Source organism: Oryzias latipes, chromosome 15 (assembly GCF_053564925.1).
Source record: "Oryzias latipes strain Hd-rR chromosome 15, Olatipes_Hd-rR_3.1".
Lineage (NCBI taxonomy): Eukaryota > Metazoa > Chordata > Actinopteri > Beloniformes > Adrianichthyidae > Oryzias > Oryzias latipes.
This window is the reverse complement of record NC_136251.1, coordinates 20,257,574-20,275,384: the sequence shown is the minus strand read 5'-3', so window position 1 is coordinate 20,275,384 and position 17,811 is coordinate 20,257,574. Positions and strand designations below refer to the sequence as shown.

General features: G+C 37.7%; 2 protein-coding genes and 1 long non-coding RNA gene across 3 annotated transcripts in view; 1 reads left to right on the top strand and 2 right to left on the bottom strand.

Annotated features, from left to right (window-relative positions):
- Positions 1-17,811, bottom strand: part of chrm3a (cholinergic receptor, muscarinic 3a) — a 98,440-nt gene that overhangs the window by 15,253 nt on the left and 65,376 nt on the right. The gene's annotated exons all lie outside the window — the stretch shown is intronic.
- On the top strand, positions 1,959-3,115 carry LOC111948742 (uncharacterized). Its single transcript, XR_013647689.1, has 2 exons — positions 1,959-2,098; positions 2,202-3,115. It is a non-coding gene; the product is annotated as an uncharacterized LOC111948742 (long non-coding RNA).
- LOC111948741 (uncharacterized) lies at positions 3,052-7,887 on the bottom strand. The gene is made up of 2 exons (XM_023963115.2): positions 7,656-7,887; positions 3,052-5,911 (listed from the first exon to the last, which is right to left on the bottom strand). Exons 1-2 carry the CDS (start codon positions 7,740-7,742, stop codon positions 4,433-4,435), a joined length of 1,566 nt encoding a protein of 521 aa, XP_023818883.1. The 5' UTR covers positions 7,743-7,887; the 3' UTR covers positions 3,052-4,432.

Below are 17,811 nucleotides of genomic sequence, written 5' to 3'. Positions count from 1 at the left end.
TGAATGAGCCTGCCGTGTACTGCGTAGACCTGAGACCAAGACCTCGTTAACTTAAGTATTGTAGTAGCTGCAAGGAAGCTCCTTAGGCGGGCGGTTGTCAAACAGCTCTTTATTAATGTTTCTGTATCTCAGAACGGTTACAGCACGAACCAACAGGCACAGCGAGCTTCTTCTAACTCCAGCGACAACGTTCACCGAACGCACACGCACACACACCCACAGGTAGACCCCGCCCCCTCTCTCCCACCAGTCATCAGCCCACCGCTGATTGACACACACTGTGGTCTAGCATCTTGCAGAAAGAGGGGGGCGCCGGCCACCTGCAGCTCTGTCCAAACTCTGGGTCGTCACAGTATGTAATGTTTTAGAGTTGCAGGGTATAACTCTCTTCAGTATGAACGTGCTGTGTTAACGTCTTTTATTAACATAACTGGTAGCAATCGCTTTTAACAGAAGGCTTCGTGCTTCGTTCATATCCCATAATGCATTATTCTTATTGTCAATACATCTTTACCGTAACGGAGATGCATTCGAGTGCAGTAGGATAAACGTGTATCAAAATATTACAAAGTACACCTCGATTAATGCTGTTATCCTAAGCTAATCATAGCGTATACTTTTATCCTGCAGAAATGACGAGTTGAGCATGATTATTTACAATTTATTAGGTGTCAACATCAAGCAGTTAATGTAGAACTTTATGTGATAGCATTCATGAGCAAGTGAGTGAAAACTATTTTATTATTGGCTTCATCATGACATAAGAAGCCATGCCAACTAGTTATGTTTGATATTATGTGTAAAAACCACAACTGGAGCAAAAGCGCGTCCTGGTGGTGTGATGCACGTATACGTGCGCTTTTTTGACGCGCTGGAGAGGAACAGGATGATGGCTGTATCAATAATCCGTCAAAATATGCAGAGAAAACAAGGTTCTATTTTACGTTTTGGAATGCATACTTATTTGAATTAATATTTAAACTCTTAAAATTCACAGTGCCTATTTTCAAGCAACTTTAAATTTTGAAGACTTGAACTTCTGACATTTCTTTCAAAAACAAAGGCAAACTTTGTGTGAAGCTTAACGTGTAGAAAAGTTCAGTAAAATCACTTATTTAAACTGTTATTTAAAAAGAAAAAAACATAGCACCAATAATTTTGTTGTTTTTACAGATCGACATCTCTGAGGCTGGACGAAGAAACACTACCTGAAGATTTTGAGAGGATTAAGAAAACCTACTGACTGACTTCCTTCATGGATGCAGATAGAGGACATTTGCATTCTCTAATTAAAGTGTACTTTTCAATGGGGTTAAACCATAGAGAAATACTGCTTTCACTCAGCGCTGTTGATAGAATAATAATCAGCCTTCGGACTCTTCGAAGAATCTTGTCAACACTGAGACTTCACAGAAGAAAAAACCAAAGTGACGTTCTTGACATTGCATTATTTCTTATTGGACAACTGCAGACTTATGGTCAATTTAATGGATACAAACTGCAACATCTTAGATGTATACAGGAGGGATTTGTTGTCACCCAGAACACAGTGAGACAGTTAATCAAAATTCTGGATCCCAGAGGTGTTGAGTTGAGACAACGTAATCGTCTCCGTCGTCGACTGTATTGTAATCCTGGACCAAACTTTATTTGGCATGTGGACTCTTATGATAAACTGAAACCATATGGAATTTGTCTGAATGGGGCTGTGGATGGGTTTTCCAGAATGGTTATCTGGCTTCATGCATACTCTACAAACAGTAATCCTAAAATTATTGCTGGATATTTCATTTCAGAAGTTGAGAAAAGAGGTGGTACTGCAGCCAGAGTCCGTACAGACATGGGGACAGAGAACGGTACAATGGAAGACATTCAAAGAATTTTACGCCTTGATAATGATGACAGCTTTGCCAGAAATTGCTTCATTTTAGGATCCAGCACCCACAATCAGCGAATAGAGAGCTGGTGGGCTTTCTTAAGGAAACACCATGCACAGTACTGGATTAACGTTTTTCAAAAACTGAAGGATTCAGATGATTTCACTGGGGACTTCTTGGACAAGCAGCTGATTCTTTTCACCTGTTTGAAGATCATTGAGGTGTGTACATGTATTTGAGAGAGAAAATAATATATGATAAGGATATGCTTTTAAATAAGGAATATGTAATGTATAAACATGTTTTTTTTTGCTTCCCTTTCAGGAAGAGCTTCAAAATGTTGTTCATTTATGGAACACTCACATCATTCGTCAGAGCAGAAATGCGATTGCTCCAAGTGGCCGACCATGCATGATGTATACCCTCCCGCAGCTTTTTGGTGGACAAGATTATTTGAAGCAAGTTTCCGAGCAAGCAGTGGCAACTTGCAAAGCACATTGTCTTCAGAGGGGACCAGACACATGTGATGAAACCGTCTTCTCACTATCCTGCCTCCTGATGGCAGAAAACTGTCTTCATGCACCGACCACACCAAATGAAGCAATTGAACTGTATCTATTTTTAAGAGCTTCCATACGTTCAAACCTGTCAGACGTGTAACACTGGTTCAAATCAACAGTTTCCTGCTTTCTTTACAATCAACTTCTGCGTACTCATAATTGGTGTCATATTGTCCTTTCATGCACCTTCATATATTTTGTTTACAGAACTTGAAACTTTTTGCTGTTGTGTATGACTGAAAAAATGCTATGACATAAGAGTAGTGGAATGTTAGTAAGATATGGATCTAGGTTTACTCAGTTTTCTCATAAATGTGTAAGATATTTAGATATGTAAATTGTACATAATATACATTTAAGTGTACATGTTGGAGAACAATTTAGAAAATGTCATTAAAAATGTTAAATCTATAATACAGTACACAACCTATTCAAATTTGGTCCAATTTATAAACCACACCCCACCTCAGTAAATACATAAAATATACTTTTCATTATGTCTAACACAACAACTATCCTTAAAGTTCTCTGTACCTGGTGACTGAGGTCAGTTTTAAACTGACAACTAATCTGGAAATGCAGCTATGATAAAAAGTTGAAAAATCAAGGACTCATTATGTTGAATGTGTAATGTTTTAATCATCACAAAATAAACAATTTGGGTGATCAAACCAACAATTTTGTTCTTTTCCTCATAACATTCAGAAATGTTGCTACATGTGCTTTGACATGGTAAACAAAATGTTCATTTAACAAGTGCTCTAAAATGTCCTATTGGGAGGAGGTTCTCTCCATCAAAGTGCAAAACTGTAGAGCAGATATGTTTTAAATCTGAAAAACCAAATCTCTAAAGTGAACATGAGAAACTTCACATACATTAAAAACGAGTACAAAAATAAATACTTTTGTTGTGAACCAGGACATCATTGTGCTTAATGCACATCAAACCAGAAAGGAATATAACATATAATACTGCCCTGTAAAAAGAAAAAAAGATATGTAGATGCATTCTTCAAGCTTAACCTGCTTAACTTGGAAATCTTTTTATGAACAGTGTTAATGTTACCTCAAATGCTCGTCTTTCACAGTATTCTTTTAACCAGTCTTCCTTCTCAATAAGTGATTCTTTTCCATTGGCATCAATAACAAAAACTGTTGAATATGAATTTTACAGTGGTACATCGCATTTGTAAATTCTCCTGATATTGTCTCTATTCTTACTTCAAATAAAAAAAACTTCTTTTGGAATATGTTACATAGTAATAACCAAAACGTTACCAAAACACTTTAGATTTATTTGTGCACATTTCTGTTATTTCTGTGAAACATTTCAACATTAAAAAAAAGATTTCAACAGGCACCTTATTTTTAATATTACGCAATGTTCATAACATAGCAGCTGTTGCTGCTCAGTATATTGTCGAGCTCCACACGCAGCTCTGGGAAGGACAAGTATGTCCAAGGTAGCTCCAGAACTGGACCACATGTATGTGCTACTAGCCGCCGTGCTACTCCATCTAAGGGTGTGAAGAGAACTTCGATTTTAGTAACACAAAGCACATCTGAGCCAGTTGTAAATCGCAGAAACCTTCTGAGACCTGCCTGATCCAGTCCTCTGATGTACTGCTGTAAGTACCTCAGACTCTGGCTCTCAGCTTGTGTAGTAGGATTAGCATCTAATAATTTCAGAACCTTTCTTGCTGTAGGTTTCATGTTTTCATACATTTCTTGAATTTTTAGTTGGCTCTTGAAGACATGTGCAAATGTTGTTCTTGCAACTTCTGACATTTTATCAAGAGCATATTTTGGCTGTTGAATGATCAGCTTATGTGCAACATTTAAAAGCACAGCTTTCAAGTTTTCTCTTGTTGGGATAAATTTAGCACCCACACGATCTAATAAATCAAGCAGTTCCTCATGCTCTTCACCAAGAAGATCCTCCAGCAAAGCCTTGTTCACAAGATCTCTCTCTTCTGGACTGATGTAAAAGAGGAGTTACTCAAATAGCAAGTCAGGTGACACCAAGTGCTCACCAAAAACCAGCGCCACTGTGAAAGCTGGTGCAAGGCGGCTTGGGAAATAGCCATGGTCTAGGAACCCCTTTACAAGGATCCGTCCAACAGATTTCCATTCTTCCTCCTGCCACTTTGGGGAAAGTAATGGAACTCTCATGTCTTGCCCTTCAGCAGCACTGTCTAAAAACTCTGTCCAGAAAGCAGAATAGACATCTCTAGAAACTCCATCTGCATCTGCTCCTATTTCATCGATAAAACTAAATTTTAAAGGACAGGTGAGCAAGCTGGGATCTTTGAACTGTGTTATCAGTTCATCCATAAGCATTGTCCTATGAAGTTTAATGTTAACATTAATCGTGTCATATCCGGACAGCTCAGTATTACTGTGTGCTTCATTATCTGATGAAGTCATACTAGGTATGTGGGACACAGAGGTAGATGCAGGCTGCTCAGTAACACTGGATGTAGATGGCACATCACTGGTTGTGATATTGCTTTGACTTGCCAGCTCAAGGGCAGAAGAAGGAATAAGAAGAACTGCCGAGTCTCCTTCATAACTTGACAAAATAGACACAGCAGATGGTGGGAGCATAAGAGCAGGTTCAGGCTCTTCAGTGGAGGTAGCTATCGTTGGTGCAGAGTTGTTTGAGACAAACTGGTTCACAGAACTTAAGTTCAGGGTGGCTGAAGTAAGATTAAGACTCACAGATTCCCCTTCATCACTTGATGAAATGGGCAGAGTGTCTTCCAGTTGCCATGCCAGAGGTTCACCAGTGTGAGGACCTATCAGGACCTCTGAGAAGTTAGATGAATATGAGGAGCTGTTTTCATCCTCTGGCTCATCGTGGTCCATGCGGTCATCTGGAATACTGATTTCTGGGATTCTTGATTCCTTCCGTTCTCTTGTGCAAAGATAAAATCTTAACGTTCCCATTTTTAGCAGGGAATAAAGTTCTCCTACTGTGGTGTTTTCATCTAATACTGCATCCTCTTGGTAATCTAAAATATCAAAAGTAAAATCCTCCAGTTGTCCCTTTTTAGATCTTCCATTTGGAAAAAATAGTTCCTTTGCAATGCTTAAAATGTCAGCCTTTTTTGCTTCCTTTGGCAAATCTATTCTCCTTGTTCCACCTCCATTTTTCTTGCGTAGCTGCTTTCCTTCGTGTATCCATCCTAACTCAACCTTTCTGGTCTTTCTCACAGCCAGCTTGTTGTTCTTCAAATATGCCCTTGGATGTGTTTGAGTTGTATCATGTTCTCCATGGTCAGGGCCTTCTGGTTGTGTGTCAAATCCCATCTTTCTTTTTAGTTTTTGAAGCAATGACTGGCGTTGTGCATCTCTCTCACCTTTCTTTTTATATTCAGAGCAAAACCTTCGTGTGGCAATCCTGTCACCGTAGATTGGAACGTATGTGGCCAAGCTGTCATCATCCATGCTTCCAATAACTGATATGTCAATCTACAGAAAAAATTTATTATTAGTTATTCATGGTAAAAGTAATTGTTTTAAACTGGACTAAACAGTGGTTTACTGTACCTTAAAAAACAGTAGGATTGTATACGCAACATATTCATCAAGAAGCATCAAGACAGTTTGTGACTATCTGGAGCTACACTACGTGCATCACACTAGAGGGCTGCATTGGGATTGGGTCCCGCCGGGTCCCGCGGGACCCAAGCCAAATCTCGCGGGATTGGGCGGTTTGAATTGTGCTGCGGGCGGGAGCGGGCGGCAGAAAAAAAACCCGCGGGATCAGTGCTGCCATGAATATCTCATGAATATATATTAGCGGACTACGTTAGGCTGAGCAGCTGTTAGAGTCTAATGTACTGAAGCTCCGTGAAGGCACCAGGTAGAGACGCCCAATGGCCTCTGTCATCTAACCTGTTGTTGGGGGTGCGCCCCGCCCCGGCTCTTACTAATTACACACGCACACTTTTAACTGAACGGGATTTGTGAAAATATATTTAATATTTAAGTTGCAAATTACACAAAAGAGGAATGCATGAAAAGATGAGGCTGGAGGAGGACATGAATCTCTTTAATAATATCAATACAAATACGTGTTTTTTTTCCTGCGGGACGGGAGACGATACAAAATCAATGCATCTCTATTACTGTGCGGGACTAAATTCTATGAGTTTTGCGGGTGCGGGCGGGAGTGGACATAAATATTGCGGGTGTGGGCGGGAGTGTAACGCATACGTTGCGGGAGCGGGCGGGATTGGTCAGAAATTCAGCGGACGCGGGCGGGAGCGGGATGAAGAAAATAGTCCCGCGCAGGGCTTTACATCACACCACCAGGACGCGCTTTTGCTCCAGTTGTGGTTTTTACACATAATATCAAACATAACTAGTTGGCATGGCTTCTTATGTCATGATGAAGCCAATAATAAAATAGTTTTCACTCACTTGCTCATGAATGCTATCACATAAAGTTCTACATTAACTGCTTGATGTTGACACCTAATAAATTGTAAATAATCATGCTCAACTCGTCATTTCTGCAGGATAAAAGTATACGCTATGATTAGCTTAGGATAACAGCATTAATCGAGGTGTACTTTGTAATATTTTGATACACGTTTATCCTACTGCACTCGAATGCATCTCCGTTACGGTAAAGATGTATTGACAATAAGAATAATGCATTATGGGATATGAACGAAGCACGAAGCCTTCTGTTAAAAGCGATTGCTACCAGTTATGTTAATAAAAGACGTTAACACAGCACGTTCATACTGAAGAGAGTTATACCCTGCAACTCTAAAACATTACATACTGTGACGACCCAGAGTTTGGACAGAGCTGCAGGTGGCCGGCGCCCCCCTCTTTCTGCAAGATGCTAGACCACAGTGTGTGTCAATCAGCGGTGGGCTGATGACTGGTGGGAGAGAGGGGGCGGGGTCTACCTGTGGGTGTGTGTGCGTGTGCGTTCGGTGAACGTTGTCGCTGGAGTTAGAAGAAGCTCGCTGTGCCTGTTGGTTCGTGCTGTAACCGTTCTGAGATACAGAAACATTAATAAAGAGCTGTTTGACAACCGCCCGCCTAAGGAGCTTCCTTGCAGCTACTACAATACTTAAGTTAACGAGGTCTTGGTCTCAGGTCTACGCAGTACACGGCAGGCTCATTCAGTAACAAAAAAATAAATTAAATCGATATGAAACTCACGTAAACTATGTTTTTCATAAGTATAACTTACTTTGTCATTCCTCATGGTGGAAATTCTGTCCTCTGACACATTTCTATCCCTTAAAAAGGAATAAAGAGGCTCCCGCTGATTCTCCATCTTTTCCCACAGGTCATCAAGACGAGAATGAAATGTCCCGCGAGAAGATGACGTTTTACTGTAAACAACTATGTCGTTATTACGAGAAAGTATGTCGTTATAACGTGATAGGTTTCTCGTAATAACGAGATAAGTTTCTCGTTATTACGAGAAACGTATCACGTTATAACGAGATACTTTCTCGTTATTACGAGAAGCTGTTCCAAAAAATATTTTTCGCAGTGGCAGCTCAGAGCTTCCGTAGGGAAAAAACAGATTGCTTGGCAAAAAAAAAAGTACAGGGGATAAATAAGAAAAAAGACAATATTTCTAGGGTTTAATTATGCATTCCCACTTATAGCTTAACGTTTTCAGTTTTTATATTAAATATCATAACCAATGTAGGAGCATGTCATTATAAGAAAACATAAAGGTTGGGTCTTTACACCTAAAATAAAAAGTCAAAGACCTCTTAGTTATTGTCGTCTTAAACTTCACATTTTTGACTAAATTGACTACAGAGCCCATTTAACTAAAGTCGTCTGATTAAGCAAATACCTGTAAATGTAAAAAGCAACAACAACTAAACAAACCCACACTTACTTCTCAGTGGAACTGTGTTTTTATTTGACTTTTAGGTCACGCAAGCAGGCAGAAATACCAAAATAAATAGCACTAAATGCAGACATGTAGGCTTTTTTTCCAGTTTTTAAATTAGAGGCCTTGCTCATAATATTTGCATTACAAAAAGTTTCCAAGTATATTTTCTTCTCTTTTTTCAAATCCAATATAAAAAAAAAAATCTTTGTTGGCTGTACAGCACATTTTCATTTTTACTAATCACCTCATCTTCCTTATACAGCATATACAAAATATATTGCAGTATGCATTGTATTTTTTAAGTTGATGGATATTATAGTCCTTTTTGTAAATAATGTTCAAAACCTGAATGCCCAAAAAGGTACACTCTTATTTACATCAAAGGTTTGGCTAATTATGGTTAGATAAGAACCAGTACCTAATCCCTAATCATCTTATTTTAAGCACAAACATTAGGGCAACAACGATGTTTTTTGTGATATAATTGAATGAAAAACTAAGAAAATGCAGAAAGAGAGCATAAAAAAACAAGTTCAACCACAGGACAGCTAAAGAAGCACCTTTAGCTGCAGCAATTTCAAGTCTTTTCATGTTTGGCTTTATCGGTCTCTTGCATCAATTCTCTTTTTCTCTGCAGTTCAGTGAGTTTTGAGGGCATTGGCCATGGCAAGACTTTTTCTCCTGAGGTTCTGCTCCAGCATTTCAAATGTGATGAAGTCTGGATCTTGAGTTGATCATTGCAGCACCCTGAAACCTTTCCTTCAATGACATTCTGACTGCTGAGCATTCAACTGAGTTCATGATTGACAGAAAATACAAGGTTCATACCAGTTCCTAAGGCATGGTACAATTTTGGTCAAATATTTGTCCAGAATTTTGTATTCAAATGTTTTCTGGTTAGCACATATGCATCTTTGTTGCTACAACCAAAATAAATAAAGAGAAAAGCTTTGAAATGTGTTTTTACTGTATAACAGCCTAAATGCATTCAAGACTATAAAGCGTACCCTGTCAGAGGAAAAACTTTATTAGAGAGGAGAACTCCACATAAATTAGGTTTGCAAAACTGCATTTTAATATTGCTACAATGCTGGATGTCTCTTTGCATTTTCTAGTTCAAGGTTGAACAATTTTAACTTCTTAGTATCCAGTAGTTCCATAACTTTTCAGAAAAAAAATACCAAGCTGTTTCAAAAGGTTGCAGTCCAGGTGTGGAAAGAAAAAGACCAATTCTTTTCTGACTTATCATTATTGCATGCCTAGTAAAACCAGAACAAAATGTGAGATTAATCTTTACACTCCTGAGACCCTGTGTGCAAATAGCTGAGAGAAGTAAAAAAAAAACAAAAAAAAAAACAAAAGCACTCCAAACAAATCCTTAGTTTCAAGATCAAAGCCGACCTTTATGTTAAATTTCATTTTTTGCTGTTTTCTAGAGCTTCACATTTCTGACTCTAGGATTACATGTTGTTCCTAAAGTGTAAATGTTTCCAGTGATGCAGAGCCTTCATCTCTGTGGTTCCTCTGGTGAAACAAATGTATCCATTCAAATTATCTTTTATATCTATTGTAAAAGTGTTCCCAGTGGTCTTTTAATTATGATTTAGGCAAAATCAAAACACCTGTGTGGTTTTTCTAGGATATAGTCTCAGCAGAGCGGTAGGTGTTAATTAGAAATTCACCTTTGAGCGGTGGGCGGGACTGTTGGCATGGAGTAAGCCCGGCCCCACTTTCTGTCATTCATCTGTTCACACGTTTTCCTGCTAGCTCAGAGCCCCTCACAACCTCAACCTAACATTAGCTGTGCCAAAAAATGCCATGCAATATTGAAGCTATCCAGCCATACAGATCCCAGCTCAGACAAAGCAAACAAAGACCAACATAGATCTAGTCGTCTACAAGTGCATGCCAATTGTAGCTTCTACGTCACACCTACAAACATTTTCAAATACAATTTTTTCGTCTGCTCTTGATTCATCACAATTTTGATACAAAAATAATCAGAAATGCAATTTTGAGATTATTTTTCCGCATTATTTGAAAAATGTTAAAAGAAGAACATATTAAAAAAAAACAAATTTTCATCAGAGTGGGTCTTTAATTTAATCCATTTTTTGTGTTTATTACTTTTTAGGCCTTTTACAAATCATACAATTTCTTTTGCAAGTCTGCTGCCTTCCACCATCACCCCCTGTACCTGCAACTCTTGTAAATAATCCCATTTAGTGTAGAACAAAACACTACAAATTATATTTTAAAGAAACAGATAGTCGTCACAGTTTTGCGTTTTTAAAAACTTCAGCATACCACTGATCCAAAAAACAACAGCAACTGAATATTATGTGTTCTTATTTTAAAGTCACTGCACTTTCTGCTTGTACTTACTTCTTATCATAGGGAGTACATTTTTGGTTTGATTTCACAGTTGTTGGTTCCATTTGAGTAAAAAAGCTCCTATGTTGTCCTGAGACAGCTTCAGCAGGATTTTTTTTGTTTAGTTTTTGCTTTCTTCAAAAACCTTACAATCACAATGCAGCAAAGGAATTTAGAGGGTTAGCTCCTATAGTAATTCCTCTGCTGATATTGTCATCATTTGCTGTATTACGGCGAGAAGAAATATTTCCACGTGCACCGAGCCGTGAGATGTTGTGCAACTTGCTCATGAGATTTTACACACATCCTCACCTCTGCGGTGGGTCTCTGTGCTTTTTTTAAAAGCCTTGGTAACAAGCTGCTGCTACTCTACAGACAAGACAGTCTTTGACACTTAGACATACCTTGTGTAGTGTGTGTGTGTACACATGGATGTTGGTGTGTGCGTGTGTGCGTGTGTAAGACAGAGCAAGAGATAGGAAGAAAAACAGAGGCAACACAGAAACAGTGGAAGAATGGCTCAGGAATATGTCAAGCCAAAAGCCTGCAGCCACTTAAGAATGACAACACGGAGAATGTTAACCTCTCATAGTAAATCTAAATCTGGATGAGGACCAGTGCATACTTTGTATTTCAAAACAAAAGTAAAGGTAAAGTCTTTAAAAAGAGACAGCTTATTTTTTTGGTAGATGATATAAAAACGTGGATAAAATAATTTGCATTAAATTAACTTCATTGACAGCTCGCCTTAAAATCTAAACCGTGAGAACTCACATCTTGAAAAACGGTGTCATTTTGTGAATCTATTTTCAACCGTGACTCTTTGCCTACCTCCTCGTGCTTGCACTTGAACACAACCCTACCCAGATGCTGTCCACATGTAACTGCTGCACAAGTTCAATGTGATCAATCCTTAAAAGGAAACACAGCCATCTGCTTATTGAACAGGCACTCAAAGGAGAAGCAGAAGGAGAAAAAGCACACACTCTAATCCATGTAAACATGTTTCAGGAGGAGAAGGGTCTTTAAATGATGGAGAAAGAGTTGCAAGGATGTGGAGGGTCGTGTGAAGAGCGAGGCAAGAAGGTGAGAGGATACAGTGAGGGGTCTGGAATGTGAGAAGAAATGGAACTAGTCAAAGCTCCCGCTTGGAGATTGTAAGACACAGCAGGAGGATATCATGTGTTTATGTGAGATCTCCAGTCTGGACGATGGCCTGATGTAGAGCATGCCAGATGACATACATTGATGTGCACTCTTGGTTTTTGCAGAAGTGCTTACATAAGGATGACAATCCCAGACCATTGTGGAGTCGGTTTAAATGCTGCGAGTCTCTTTCAACGCACGCAGGTATTTAAACACACACGCCATCAGCTCCCAAAGCTCAAACACTCCAAAGGGCAAAGAGTCAACAAGGTGATTACAAGATATTCTTGAAAAGAATCCAAGTCCTGCATTGCCACATAGAGCGCTGTTGTTGACAGGACGGGTTATGGCACAGTCTAAATACTTCTCCAGGCGGATGTAGACAGGCTTGACAAAGCATTAGATCTATTACAAACATAAGAACTCACACAGATGTTAAAACACACAGTATCTCATGCCTTTGTCTACCTCTGTGCCACAATAACTCAAATGTTTTTAAACCCTATTCCATCGCCATTCTTTATTGTCCTTTTTTTTCCCACGCACACAAAAACAAAAAGTGCTGCAGCTATTTCATTCAATAATATCAACCAGGTGACGAGACTGTACCTGGCACAGGGGCTGGAAATAGCTTTTAAATTTGATTTCTTAAATTCTCAGGGGGAAGTCATGGTGGTCTCATCTGTCTCTCTCACCAACAAGAGCAGACTAGCTATTTATCTGCTGCACATGCACCCCAAACAACACATCGACATCTGCACATCAGGTCAGGGGGGAAAGAAGGCAGGAGGAAACAAAGCAAAAGCAAAAGTAACAGGTCATACAAGTGAATACACAGACAAAATAAAAATAAAAAAGACTGTAAAAAATGTGCTGGTTTCTAGTTTTGACACCATCTTAGAAAGCCCCAATTTCGAAATAATTTAATTTTTCACCATGTTGTGTAAATATTGCTTTTGCTTGCATAATACAATAATACTATACAGTACAAGACAGCTATTACAACTCCAAGTAAAAAAAAAACAGGAATTTCCCAGGTTTTGAGCAGGAAATCTCAATATCAAAAGGAGATGAATTCCCTGAATTCCTGAGTATTCTACATTTATGAAACATGTAAACTTGGAAAAATGATAAGATCATCATTCAGATCATCAGGTTTTCATTTCAAGCTAACTTACATGTTTTCAAATTTCCCAAATGTTTATTTTGTTGTATGAAAAATCCTCTATTGTGATGGGACTGGCATTTCTTTAGCCCTGTTTCAATTTTGTTTCAAATTTAAGGATTACCCCTGCTTATCTGTCATACAAGTAAGGGTTGATGGCAGATGAAATGTGCATCATCAGAAATTAACGCATACCGTGGAAGCCTGAACCATCTGACGCAGAGCGGAGGCTGGTTGCTTCCGCGAAGTGCGTTAAGCTGGGGCAATAGATAATAATTTCACACTACTTTTATGTCAACATGAGTCAAAAATACTCCTTAATTGTTTTAACATTTACATGATTAAAAACAAAACAGATTCTAAAAAAGTTCCAACATTTAATTGTAAAATAAAAGATATATATATAAAATCTATGGAAAACTTAATTGTGATGGCATTTTATGATAAATTAGCCAAGACTCCCTTGCAAAAGAGGCATTTTAATCTCAATGGGAATATCCTGGTATGGAATTGATGACTGTGCATATTTATGTGCAAGACATTTTGGGTGTTTCGTTTGTTTTGTTTCCAGGTTTAAATTTTAATTTGTGTTGCCTTAAAAACATGGGGATGAGCCTATTTTGGTTTTGGGGAACATGCGCTTTGGAACATTTGATTGAATAAAAAGAAAAGACAGGACACTCTATCCATTTTTTGTTTGCATACTTTCCTGACAAACATCAGGCTGGATTAGATGTCATGGAAAACATGCCCCAAAACCTTAAATTCTGCTATAGTGAATGATAAAGTAATCGTGATTATTGGGTAACTTATTCACTGTAATTATTTAACTAGAGTATCAGGTATCCAAGATCTAAAAAAAATATGGGAATTAGAGGCGTGTAGTTTTAAATTAAATATAGGCTTAGGCCCAATTTAGACACATTTTCTTAAATGGTTTTGAAAAACTATTCAGTAAGACATAAAAATGTTAACATAAAACTCCATCTAGCGCCAGTCGAGGCACATTAGGAGCTAAAATAATCAAACATTTAGTGGGTGCCAGTGGTTTGGTGCCACACAAAGTTCATGCTCTACAATTACAATGTTTTATGGCACACATGCTGATAAATGAGCCATGAATGCTAAAAGTGACATTTGAATGATGGATCATCAGCACAGCCAGCTGCATTTTGCCCCTGAGCCTCTCTCCAATTGTTTTAGTAAATATCCACAAGAGATCCCTACATGTACAAGAGTTGCTTCATAGCTGGGATTTACAGGGAAGGCTTGACAGACGGCGGAAGAAAAAGGCCAGCGATAACATGATCATTCAGATAAGTTGTGTCCCTTTGAGAGGAGTTTGTTTTCCTTTGCCATTCTTAGAACAAACCACAAAACATTTGAAAGACATTTTGCAATTAGAATAATTAGGCAAACCCCAGTGCTGTTACACAAATGGACTAATATCTTTCATACGAGTCCCCTGCATATTGTGAATAATGATCAGTGGAATATAATAAGTTCCATTCGGCACAACTTCATAAAACATGATGAGGACGGACAACAAGGGGATCCACAGAAGTGTTTGACGCCGGACTGTTCAGAAAATACAGAGACTCTTGAAGCTAATTCACAGGAGTTAGATCCTTTTCAAGCACAGACCAAGTTGCCTCAAGACTACAGAGCATTGAAATAACGATTTTTCAATCAATTTAAAATTTTGATCCCTTAGGAAATCATATTGTCAATGTCCTTGGGATTGTGAAGGTAGGTGTTGTTTAGCCGCAGGAAGCCTTACATACACTAATTTATTTAGCACTCCTTGAAGTCTTTGAAACTGTGTATACTGATTTGTTGTGTTGATGACATTTTGTTCCTTTGAGCTTGGTTATTTGTATGATGAGATAAGAAAAGGTCAACAGTTTAAAAAGTAAAACCAACATTTCAACAATAACGTGTTACATACGGTAGGTAGTCTTGTTTAAATTGATTTCAGAAAATCAGTAATGACAACGGTATCACTCATCATTTGGTAACAGACTCAGTGTATTGGTATCTGCAATAGTATTCTAGTAGTCTGCAATAGTAAAATTCTAGTACGATTCATAGCCCCTTTGCTGTCCTGATGATTTAATCCGACAGTATTGTACTAAGCTCACAGAAGGACAGTTATTGTCTCTGTCTAGTTTTCTCAATGGCCCTAAAGTGAAAATCACAGCAACAAATCATTCAATACAAATATATATAAACCCTTGTGTTATGCTAGATGACCCCACCCTTCCATTGACGTGTTTCCTTACCATGACAAAGGTGGATAAAGGTGGAAAGATTTCATGTAATCTATGGACACCAGTGAAGATCACAAATCAATGAAGAAAAAAGGTTCAGAGCACTGTCTAGTGGGTCTAGATGACCCAACTCCCAATGTTAAAGTGCCAAGGATAGCACAAGGGTTACAATCATAATAACAATTAAAAAAGTAAAAAATAAATGTAAAAAAAGTAAACAGCAACATTACATTTTAAAATCAAAACAAAAATTAAAGTATTTTTTCTAGAAATCACAATTAAATTTAAAAAAAAATGAAAAACAAAGAGAAACTGAAATGGGCGTGTGCTTTTTATTTTATTTTAACACCCTATTTAGATTTCTGAATTTTTTTTTCATTTCCAAAATGATTTTCTTTTTTAAGGAAACCCTACTATGATTTCGATGATCAAGATTGTTCATAAATTCAACCAAAAGTTATTTGGAATTGAGTCCTTCTGAATGTGATCAGTACTAATCATAAAACATTTTTAGAATGTGGATATTAGAGACGCATTTGAAAAACTCAAACACCATCAGCCAATCAGCTTTGTCACATGGTACCTATCTTTTCCAGTTTCCTATTGTGTTTGACTTTTAACATTTCATTTCCATTTCAGGAAAATACTTTTGTTTTTGCAAATATTTCGGGTTTTTTTTCGTTTCATTTTTCTTTTTTTGGAACTGTGTTTCAGTTTCTGGAATTTTGTTTTGATTTCCAAAATGTACTGTTGTCCCCCCCCCCCCCCCCCCCTTTTTTTTTTCAATTATCTTTAGGATAAATATATTTTGGTGTTAAGTGATTTGTATAACTTCAGGGTCACCGTAAAAAAGGTAAATGTTCTCAAAACAACTGGAGTTTATTTAGTGTTAAATGTACACTGTATTCAATAAGTATTCAATAAGTAAAGTAACCTTTAATATCACAAAAATTAGTAAATAGTAAGCAAAATGTGAAAAAATGTATTAATGCTCACTAAAATAGGTGTTTTCAAGGGGGCTTTCATCAAAGAGCAACACGTGGACCTGCATTGAAGTCCCTTGTTGTTTCAGTACACAAGTGAACACAGTGAATAGTGAATTTAAAACTGATAAAAGAAAAATTAACCAGAATTTCCTGAACATCAACCAATGAAAAGCCATTAAAAAAAAACTCAAAATAAAATGATATAAAAGATTTCTAGAAATACGATCTTTGCTAGAAGAGAAAAACTATATTTGGTGAGAAAAAAAAAACATTTGAAATTACTACAATGCATCTTTTAAAAAAAATAAAAAATGCTTTTTGATTTCACAGCTTAACCTTTGAATTGCAAACAGTACAATAACCCGCTTACAAATGTGTGTCATGTGTATGCTCTTGAAGGCACAAAAACCTAAAATAGGTTTAGTTTCTCAAAATGAGCTTCTGTAAAAAAAAAAAAAAAATGTTGTTCTTGTACTGCACATCAAAATATAATATTCAATTCCATTTTACCTGCTGTGACACCGGCAATAAAGTTTCCTGCTTTGAACTATGTCTTTCGCTTAATTATTTAAAATCAGCTGGAACATTTTTCTCACCCTGGAGGCTCTGGAGTGTTTCTCTTATCACATGTCAGCACCAAAGAAGGAGCCCTCAAACTTATTTAAACAGCGCTGAGAGAAAGTACTTTTTTTTTTTTTAACTGGTGAGGTTAGCGGCAGAAGATAAAAACTGTAACCACTCAAGAGTCTCAATAATTCCTCAAGACTTCATGATAGAAAGTTGTACATTTTAGCTTTAACCCTTGTGCTATCCTAGGCACTTTAACATTGGGAGTTGGGTCATCTAGAACCACTAGACAGTGCGCTGAACCTTTTTTCTTCAATGATTTGTGAACCTCACTGGTGTCCATGGATAACATGAAATCTTTCCACCTTTATCCACCTTTGTCATGGTAGGAAGAACACGTCAATGTAAGCGTGGGGTCATCTAAGATAGCACAAGGGTTAAATGTACTTGCAGTAGTCTGAAGAGTTCTTCTTAAATGTGACCCGGTCTGTATCTCATCCCCTGTTCTTTGCTTCCTGGGGCTAAAAACATTATCTTGTGCATTTCTGTGGACTCATTTGGAATGAGAGAAACAGACAGCAGGACAGGAAGCAGCAGGCAGACAGAGACAGAAGAAAGTATCATCTCAAAATGCCGTGGAAGAAGAAAAAATTCCTAAGAGTCTTAAATTCCACTGATACCATCTCACTTTACGTCATTGTCTTCTTTCTTTCCCTTTTTTATTCAGACTTTTCCACTCCATTGTTGTCCATAAACGTAAATGTTCTGATTATTTCTTATTTTGATTAATGGAATCATAAAACTGCTTGATTTTATCTGATGTGCTTGAGGGCTGATCTTCAGCTTTTTGGATAAATGATCATGCACAAAAGTAATAATTAATAAGGTACACTCCTATTTTAGTCTGATCTGTCTGAAATTCCAGTCAGATTTTGATTACCTTTATTTATCTCTATATTTAATGAAGGTTGCACGTGAAAACA